Raw genomic sequence first — 10223 nt, 5'->3', positions numbered from 1 at the left:
AGAAAACTTTGTGAGCCGACCAATCACCACAAAGTGGTTTCGGACGTAAGCAACAAATCAAAGGTTTAGGAAACGTACCTGTCCTCCGTCCCCCTCCCCCTCCCCCTCGGCCTTGTCCCCCTCCAGGTCGGCCTCCTCCAGCGTCAGGCCGCACAGCCGGCAGCACAGGGGGAAGAGGAGGACGGGCAGCGGGGCGGAGGGGGAGCCGAGGCCCCCCAGCGTCTGGAGGTAGCCCGAGTCCTGGGACACTCGCAGGGTCAGGTCTGACACCATCGCATCTGGAGGGAGGGAGGGAGGGAGGGAGGGGGGGACAGGGAAAAGACAGAAGAGAAGAAGAGTGGAGAAGAGAAATAAGTAACAGACAAGAAAAAGAAACATTGACATTACCGATTAGGGGTGGATCATAACAATCGAATATTCACATATTTATTTGTTTTTTGTTTTTTTTATATATGGAGATATATCAGTAGTAGGGAATCCATCAACAACACTACTAAATTTTTCAGCTGAAAAAAGTGGTTTTGGGGTTTAGTTACTCTAATTTTAAAGGTGTGCTAGGTAAGATTTTTATGCATTTGATGGAAAGTAAGAAATCTTACAGAATCTGTATCTAAGCCCAGTAGGGAGGGACAGGGACGGGTATTGATGAACGAAAACTGTGTATCATGCCAATTCCTGGTATCAGTATTAATTTGAAGGTGTTTACAAATGTGCTGAAAAGCTTCAAAATGTTGGTTTCTAGCCTAGGGGGCTTTTAGAGAGCAGATCAACAGAGTATGGCCTGAATCCGTTTAGAAAAGCAAATGCAAACACAGATGTTAGACAGGAAAAAAAAGAGTACTCTGCTGCTTTGCATATGCTTTCATTTAACAAAGACGGGCACTGAAAAAAGGACGATAAGAACAGCATCGAAGTTGAAGTACTGGAATGTGTATTGATATTGAAAAAACGTCTCTTCTATCACAAGTTTGAAAGAAATACTCCAAAGAAAGAAAGAAAGAAATACCGCCTCTCCCATGTCTTCCTCCTCTACTTGCTCTAATACACAATTTTCTTGAACTAAAACAATCCTTTCTACCTCCTCGGCTTACTTCCTCTGACCTTTGACCCCTTTACAATTGGCTGCTTGCAACGCTGGTGAACTGAAGCTTACTCTACTGTTGCACTCAGCACAAGTTGCTCTGGATGCAGAGCGTCCTCGGCTCGATACCAGTCCGTTTTACCACATCGATAAGCAGTCGAGCAGAGAGAGAGAGAGAGCTTCTCTTCCTCTTTTCAAAGTCTTTCAGTTTCGTGATGCTTCGACTCGTCGCTTCCCCTTTTTTCTTTTCGCTCTGGCCTGTGGTTCCAAAATTACAAATGACCAAACGCTCCCATGCCGGTTTAAATAAAGTTATGTTTCTCTTCAGGCAGACTATAAAAGAGAATAGGAGAACCTGCTCTCTTTACTTCCCCTTGCACTTCATTTTCTCCATCAGGGAAATTTATATTTATTTCCTTGCCCTTACTTGTCATTTCATGGACCTTGTTGCTGTCCTGAATTTTTTGTAAGTCAATTCAGTTGCATTTTTGCATGTCAGGCTTATTGCACATGGCTCCTGGAATGACACTGATGCTGTCTCCTGCTTATGAATTGCTTGATATGAAATCCACTATAGACTCTTAAAAGAAAAACTACAATTTAACCGGTGTGGCATTTGCTGGCATGTTTACATTATAGTTTGGGGAGGTTATTTTACACTTGTCTACTTGTGAGAAGATTGACAGATGTGGTAACAGTTATAAATGATGCACTGGTTGATTGTGTGTGTGTGTGTGTGTGTGTGTGTAATTTAATGTTTGGGTACTGTGTTAGGGGGGAAAACTCTTGAGGTGCGTAAATGTGATCTGTGTTTTCTGTGGGATTCTAAGAGTAATGCTACCTTCGAGTATATTTAAGTATGTACTTTTACTTCAATATTTACTCCTACTTTCACTTGAGCGAGTTCTATTTTTTGAGTGTTGAGTATAGGGGGATCTGGCATTTACCGTACAAAAGTCATGCTAGACTGTATTGCCCATAACTGACAGTATATTACTGGACGGCTTGTAAAAAGGTTATAATCTGCTGAGAGCCTTGTATTTTGATGCAAACCCCACCCTGCCAGTGCGACCAGGAGAGAAAACAAACTTTCTTCAGCAGGCCACAGTGGCAGGAACAACAAAATCCACTAGAAACATTCACCGATTCTTTTCCAGCCAACTAGATTTTTACAATTAGACCTCCAAATTATTGTTGGTGAGCTGCAAAAGTGGCTGATGGTGGAGTTCATGATCCCAGCAAAATGAGAAATAGTTTAACTAACACTACTCACTACTTAAATTAATTAGAAAGCTCATCCTCATTACCTTCCCACTTACACTGGAAACAGATACTTCATTTAAATCTCTTCCCACATGGGGGTTCCTTGGACAAAATCTTATCAAATGGGGTTCTGGTGGATCTAATGTGTGTCTATTTAGGATCTATGACATAAAAACATTTGAAAACCCCTGGTCAAGTCTACTGTCACTCCTATACAACTGATATTTTAATGTGTTTGTGTAATCCTGCAGGTGTGCGTACTCCTTCACCATGTTACTAGAGCTGCAACGATTAATCGATTCATCGTCAACTATTAAATTAATTAATTTTGATAATCGATTAATCGGTTTGAGTGATTTTTAAAGAAAAATAAGTCAAAATTCTCTGATTCCAGCTTCTTAAATGTGAATATTTTCTGGTTTCTTTACTCCTCTATGACAGTAAACTGAATATCTTTGGGTTGTGGACAAAACAAGACATTTGAGGACGTCATCTTGGGCTTTGGGAAACACTGATCCACATTTTTCACCATTTTCTGACATTTTATAGACCAAACAACTAATCGATTAATCAAGAAAATAATCGACAGATTAATCGACAATGAAAATAATCGTTAGTTGCAGCCCTACACGTTACCTTCTTCAGTTTCGGCGTCCGTCTTTTTCCTCCTCGCCCTCCTCTTCTCCTTCTCCCTCCGCTGCGGCCTCTCCTGCGAGTGCATGCGCTGGTGCCTCCGCAGGTTGCCGAGGGAACTGCAGGCGTAGCTGCACTGGTGGCAGCGGTACGGCTTCTCGCCCGTGTGCGTGCGGGCGTGGCGCTGCAGGTTGACCCGCTGGGCCGAGGCGTAGGGGCAGACGGGGCAGCGGTACGGCTTCTGCCCGTCGTGCGTCCGCATGTGGCGCTTCAGGTGGTTGGAGTAGCGCGAGGAGAAGGCGCACAGCGAGCAGGAGTACAGCTTGGCGGGGAGGTCGCCCGCCCCGCCCCTCCTCTTCCGTTCGGAGCCGTCGTCGGCGGGCTGGTCGGCCAAATCCGTCCCGTCCTCCTGCGACGAGTCGAGCATCGCCACGCGCTGCTCTAACTGAAGGCCTTCCTCACATGTCAGGCAGTAAAGCCCCGCCCCCAGGTCCAGCCCCGCCCCTTCGACAAAATAAAAAAAGAGTATATTACAACCATGTGTGTACCATGTTTTTCATTCTCTTAAAGCCATTATGCTTAAATGCTTGAAATGTGTTTCTTAGACAAATATAAAATAGTGAAGTTGATCCTATGTATGAATTTATTTCCAAATCCTTTGCCTTTCCATCAAGGCAAAGGGCGGCTACTTTAAAGAATTTAAAATATAAGATAGTTTTGATTTGTTTAACACTTTTTTGGTCACTGCATAATTCCATTTGTGTTATTTCATAGTTTTGATGTCTTTAATATTATTCTAAAATGTGGAAAATAGTTACAATAAGGAAAAATGTGTGTCCAAACTTTTGACTGGTTGTGTATTAGATGAAACAGATAATTATTTATTTAGCAGCTATTATGATTTCCCCTTCCCCTTGATTCTATAAGAGGCCCTGATTTGTGGAAAGGCCAGACCTCACCACACACACTCTTCCAGGTGCAGTGGTTTTCTTTTCGATCTATTTTCGATCCCCAGAAAGTAAAAATAAATCAAATGGTGCGACGTCTACCTAGATCTAAGCCCGCCCCCAAAGGGGTGTCTCCCAAAAGATGGCCACACCCTTTACAGGAGAGGAAAGCTGGGAAGGCGGAGTCTGTCGGCACTGAAGGGTCGTCCTCCACGCTCAGAGAGAAGACCGTCATACCTGGAGAGTAATGGAGAGAAAGAAAGAGAAAAGTTTTTGGAAATAGAAAATGACTATTTAAGGGATGTGATAAATGCTGTTTCAGAGGCTTTTCCACCTTAACATGAATAAAATTCTGGGAAAAACACTGAATACTTGTAGTTTTTGGGCATGAAAGTGGTAACATGTATAGATTGGTACAAAATATCTGTATCTGCCTTCAAAACTCTTTTTTTTTTTTAAATCCTTGATCAGAACACAAAAAGGAGGAAAATAGTGATCACCCACTTGAAAGCAACTGAAGTTAACTGCATGTCCAATAAACCTAAAATCCTGAAAAATAACCCTGTGGGAGTGTGTATAACTTCTACGTCCAACTGTGTGGGAGAAGGAATGTGTGTGTGTGAGAACAAAGGGGTTTGTGTGTTTGTCAAAGAAAACCGGTGGAACATCATGTGTCTGGGCGTGTTCTTCAGCCAAAACTGCGAGAGACTGCAAAAGAAGAAATAACTGCATTGCATGCTGGGTGGAAAATTCACTCGCTGTGGCTGGGAAATTTGTCTCCTCCCCCTAAAACCACCATTCAGAGGCCCAGTTCTATTCTAAAACCCATATTTGTAAACTTAAGTGTTAAACTACTGTGTCAAATAAACTTATTTTATGCATCATTAAGCAATCAAGCATTTCTCTACGTGGAAACTAGCAGAATTAACTTTTAGAACGTTTTGACAGTTATTATAATTATATATATATATATATGTATTTTGACATAAAATTTGTTTTGCTTTTGGATTTCAGCAAATTATGTCAAAAGCAATCTTGTGCCACAAACTGTGCTTGTCATCTAATTAATCTGGAAATAGAAGAAGAAAACGACGGCACGATTGCTTCTTGCGTAGGACACGACCACACACACACACACACACACACACACACACACACACACGTCCACACACACACACACACTCTCCGGGGAAAAGTTGTACCCGTATATTTACATCGATGTTTAGTTTCTCAGTTACTAAAACAACAGTGTTTGGTATATTTGTGGTTATTTACAAATTAACATTCAAAAAAGAAGGCGAACCATGATGGTATTTGGAAAATGTCAAGTGTAAGATTTTCTGATGAATCAAATGCAAATATATTAACTTTTTCAGAAAAGATGAAAAAAAAAGTAGTTACAATGACACAGTGACTCATTGCAATGCGGACATTTTTTTTAAAAGTTCAACTAGTGTCAATAATGAGTCTGTAATGAGTCTACAGCAGTATTTCCAATAGGTGAAGACCTGGTGGGTGAGTAGCATGTGACGAAACATCCTTAAACATCCTGTATACTACTTGCAAATTAGATATACAAGATATATATGAAAATTTAAGAGTCACATGACTGTCAGCAGAATCGATTTCAACACCTGCAACCCACTGAGCGAGCCTGACAAAGCCTGGGGCCCAAAAGAAGTGTTTGCTGTGGTTTCTTTAAAACAAACAAACAAACAAACAAACAAACAAACACCCTTAAAAGATTTTAAAAAGTGATGGAACAGGTTGGACACATTTCAGTGTGCAGAAGAATAGCTCTATTGTTGCAAATATAATTATTCCTTGCCCAACAAGTAGAGAGACACCACTGCTTAGATAACAGCACTGATATGATATTATTCATATTACCAAATTTGCTCTGCAAATCGGGACCTACTTTGTTTGTGGAGCTTGTTTTGCATCGCTACATTAGACACAGCCTTTGTATCGGTTGTCATATCGCACCACTCCTCAGCTATTTAATGGCAGGCATTGATGCACTGTGTGATATATCAACAATATTTTTCAAACGTATTTATCCAGCATAGCAACAGTACTGAGGGAGGGGAAAGTGTTTCTCATGTACTTCCTCACTAGGATTTTCCCAGCCAGCCTGGGGATTCGAACCAGCGACCTTCCAAAGCATAGTAAATTCTCTAGTCTTTTAAATCCCTTCTTAAAACCTTCTTTTATACAAAAAAGCCTTTGTCAAAGCCTGGTTTTACTGTTGATTTTACGTTCTCTTTTATATCTTTTCCTTATATTTTTTCTTTTTTATTATGTTTTCTGCTGGATTTTGTACTTGTTTTGTGAACCACTTTGTAACACTGTTAATAAAGGTGCTATACAAATAAAGTGTATTATTATTATCATTATTATTATTATTATATCCCAGTCTCAAGTCCACTTCTCTAAGCTGCTAATCATTCAGCTCTGTCAAATGTAGTGATACAGCAGATGTTCGTCAAACAAAATGGGACCAAACAAAGAGGTGGACTAAGAGATACAATGTGAAAGAGAAACTGTGTGATATGAGTGCTCACCTATCTAATTAAGAATACTTGTAAGTCCTGATTTGCCTGTCGTGTACAGCAGTGTTTGTTAAAACACTCGCGTGTAGGAGGAACACTTCTGGCTTGCTAGGAAAATACTAACTAGATGTTGCGGTCACACTTTATTTAGATAGTCTACTGCTGATTATAACGTGTCACGAAAAGTCTACTGAGTCTATAGATGTGTCTGGGTTTGGGATAATCTCAGGGTTAGTGTTGGGGTTAGAAACAGCATCAGGTTAGGGTTTCAAAATGAGGTCAGAGTTATGGTTACTTGGCCTGTAAAGATACAGCAAATAGGCAAGCAACACTTTGTGGAACATCTATATTTTGTCACTGATAGTAAGTAGAGTATCAATGCTGGATTATCCAAATAAAGTGTTGTCAATGTTTACTGAAACCCAACCAGAGAATACTAATCCAGTGGAACTCACCATGCAGCAACAGCAAAAAACAATGTGAACTATCCCTTTAAAGATTAGTACGAGAGATCAGTATCAGCAGTGAAGGCATATGTACATCCCCTCTCTGATACTAGTGAAAGCCAATCGTGCAACCAGAGCAGGAAACTAACTTCTTTATCCACTAGCCACAGTGACTAGTAACCTGATCTTTTACCATTTTGCCATCAAACTAGATTTTCAGAATAAAATGAGTCTCCAAATGTTGATTGGTCACCTGCCAAAGTGTCTGGTAGAGTTGACAAACTTACCAGCCACAGCCAACATTTTACAATATTTGGCTGGTTTCCCGCTCTGCGTGCGACCCTGTGTGTGTGTGTGTGTGTGTGTGTGTGTGTGTGTGTGTGCATAGTATATATATCACTGACCAGCGTCTCTGTCCAGCCCCATGATCTCAGAGTCTCCAAACTCCAGCTCTCCGCTCAGCAGGAAGTCACTCTCCAAAACCAGACAACCTGGCTCACACACCACCGCCCCGTCCTCCGACTCCACTACACACACACACAAAAACACACACACACAGTCAGTCATTGTTGTTTGTATAGAACTTGTCAAAACAGTTACAAAATGCTTTATAAAAGGAGTACATAAAAACAAAAAAGGATAAAATCAATAGTACAAGCAAAAACCAATGTAAGCCACGCAAGAAACATCAAAGTAAAGGCAATAAAAGTGAGTGTTAAGAGAGGGAATAGAGTAGGAATGAAGCCAAAAAAATATAGGGACTGCATCAGCCTGAAGCTCCACAGGCAGGTTCTTCAAAAGGCCAGATCGCCTCCTGTTTTCCATCTAGACTGTAATGCAAATCTAGATTTCCATTAGATTGCAATAAAGAGTTGGGTATCATTGGAAAGTTCTACGAGTTTTACATTTCTTTTCAGGGTGTAAAAGGTCTGTTTATAGTGTTTGTTTTTGTAAATAGTTTTGTTTTGAATTATGATTGATGCTTACGAGAGTTACGAAAACTAATTTTCCATATATAAACAAAGGTCATTCTTTACAGGAATCTATGAGACTATACATAAGATTTCTTTGGCCAAACAAATTCTGTTGTGGGACTTTAAGAGCAAAGGGTAAAGGAATGGAGAGGAGAAGATGAAGAAGTGTAGGGGGAAGGGGGGGTTGGGGGAAGAACAAGGAGAGGAAGAGAGAGAGGGAGAGAGAGAAAGGGGGGAGAAGACTGTGGCAGGCAAGCAAAGGAAATCGGTGAGGATGAGATAAGTGCAGAGGAGAAGAGTTGGAGGGCGAGGAATGGGGTTGAGGGAGGAAAGGAAAGCTAGAGATCCAGGAAAAAGGAAGCAGAGTGAAAGAAAGGATGAAACAGGAGAGTGAGAGAAACAGAGAGAGAAGAGAGGCAGAGAAGAGACAGCAGAGACGTCTAAAGTAATAACAATCCATGACATTTCCATACAGTTAAACGTCTGTTTTGCCACTTTTCAGAACGAAAGACAGAAAAGGAGTGAGCGGGAAGAGAAACGGGAAGCGGTGAAAGAAAGGAAGGAGGGAGGGATTGAGGGAAGGAGACAAGGAAGGAGGGAGAAAGAGAGGGAGGGAGAGAGAGAGGGAGGTCAGGTATGGGCTGATTACCATGACGAAGAGGAAGTGGAGACAGGAAGCAGAGAGGAGGAAGAGAGGAAGCGGAGAGTCCAACTGAGCCAGAACATTCAGGATGAGATAACACACACACACACACACACACACACACACACACACACACATCTACTGAAAGGACAAAATGTCTCCAATATTATCTCTTCTCTTCCTCTCTCAGGGAAGTAGCCTTCAATATGAAACGTTAAGACTGGTCGAACAAAATCAAATATGGTGTTTCCAGAGCAAATCACCAGAATAAGTCACAACAGATCTATCAGGTATTGGATAAACCATTTATCAGACAGTTAAGTAAAACTTAAAAAGGTTTGGCAATAGATTTCTACATGGATAAACAGCAACCATGAGCCACTTCCCTAAAGTTAACAGAAAGAGAGACAATGAATGGAGCGTTGTAGAGAGAGAAGATATATCACATCAGCAACAGATTCAACTCACTGGAAGATACAGAAGATACTAGAAGATGCGGTTGAGTGACTTACATTTCACGGGTTGCGGGTTTGATTGCTTTCTCCTCGGCATCTTCTTCGTCTCTCTTCGGCAGTCACGGGTCTTCTGGTTTTTGGGCGACACCGCAGACAGTCAGCTATGTCCGTCCGTCCGCCAGCCAGCCAGCCAGCTAACTGCGTGTCATCATCACCTTCTTCCTCTTCCTCCAACGGACAGTAATAGCAGCGGTGTCATCACTGCGCCGGGGCCATAGCTACTGCCTGAAACGGAGGGGACCCCACAGCACGTTTACATATCACCAAATTAAACAGTTAAAACCATTTATTGCCAAATAAATCTCTGAAAATCTGGTTATGAGGGACATCCTGGTGCTGGATACGGACGTATAGCACCCTCTAATTTGCATGATGATTCAGTCTTTGTTATTGTTCCGCAGTAACTAGATGGAGCCATCTTGCTAGCTAACGCAAGCTAGCTACTCCAACATTCACAATAAAGCTGCCGTTTCAGCGATTTCAGCCTTCAAATTAAATAACATCTGTCAATATCAATCCGCCGACAAACCTACCTTTGATATGATCCCCAAATTATTATCGAAAGCGTCCAAAAATTTCGCTAACTCCTTCTAAAGAGTCTTTTGTTGCCAAACGCACACCGCTAACAGAGCTCCAGTCCGACACTTCCCGGAGAGTGACGTCACTGCGCAGGCGCTGGCGGTTGTGGGTCTTGTAGTCCTTGATCTTCCAACCCGGAAGCGAGGGGAAGGAAGACTACCCCTCTTACCCAGTCTGTCATACGTTATTTTGAATTTCAGTGAAATAAATAATATGATGTTGTTACTCACATATTTTTTGTTTCTGCTGTCAAACAACTGCTTGACCATTAAAAAGTGGCTTGATTCAGGACCACAAAATGCTTACAGGCCAGAAATTAAGCTATGTAAGCTATTCCGTTTATGGTTGTGGCCTGGTTGTGACCCAAAAGACAAAATGAATGCTATCAAGCTAACATAGCAGCCAATAACATTTCCGTGAGTTTTGTCTCCTTTGCGCAGCCAGTTTTGAAAAAAACAAATAGTTGCTGTGCACTTAACTACTCAAAATACACAAAACGCTCCAAAAACACTCAAACACACAAATATGCTTCGGTCACTAGGCAACCAGCTTGAATTATCTGTAAACCAGTCAGCATTTCAGTGGATTTA

At 41.6% G+C, this 10223-nt stretch overlaps 1 protein-coding gene across 1 annotated transcript in view; it reads right to left on the bottom strand.

Moving 5' to 3' along the window:
- LOC139639160 (zinc finger protein 513-like) overlaps window positions 1-9697 on the bottom strand; it is a 15486-nt gene extending 5789 nt beyond the window's left edge. The window contains exons 1-6 of the mRNA XM_071513226.1: window positions 9588-9697; window positions 9052-9279; window positions 7327-7449; window positions 4027-4161; window positions 2981-3481; window positions 79-278 (exon numbers count right to left, since the gene is read on the bottom strand). Coding sequence (XP_071369327.1) covers window positions 79-278; window positions 2981-3481; window positions 4027-4161; window positions 7327-7449; window positions 9052-9091 — 999 coding nt within the window. The 5' untranslated portion in view covers window positions 9092-9279; window positions 9588-9697. The remainder of the gene's footprint in view (window positions 1-78; window positions 279-2980; window positions 3482-4026; window positions 4162-7326; window positions 7450-9051; window positions 9280-9587) is intronic.
- Between the last annotated feature and the right edge of the window lie 526 nt (window positions 9698-10223).

Source organism: Centroberyx affinis, unplaced genomic scaffold (assembly GCF_046629955.1).
Source record: "Centroberyx affinis isolate AG114_WGS23_722 - 3 ecotype Tasmania unplaced genomic scaffold, CSIRO-AGI_Caff_v1 ptg006903l_1, whole genome shotgun sequence".
NCBI lineage: Eukaryota > Metazoa > Chordata > Actinopteri > Beryciformes > Berycidae > Centroberyx > Centroberyx affinis.
Note: the sequence above shows the minus strand (reverse complement) of the source record. Positions and strands in the feature narration are given on the sequence as shown.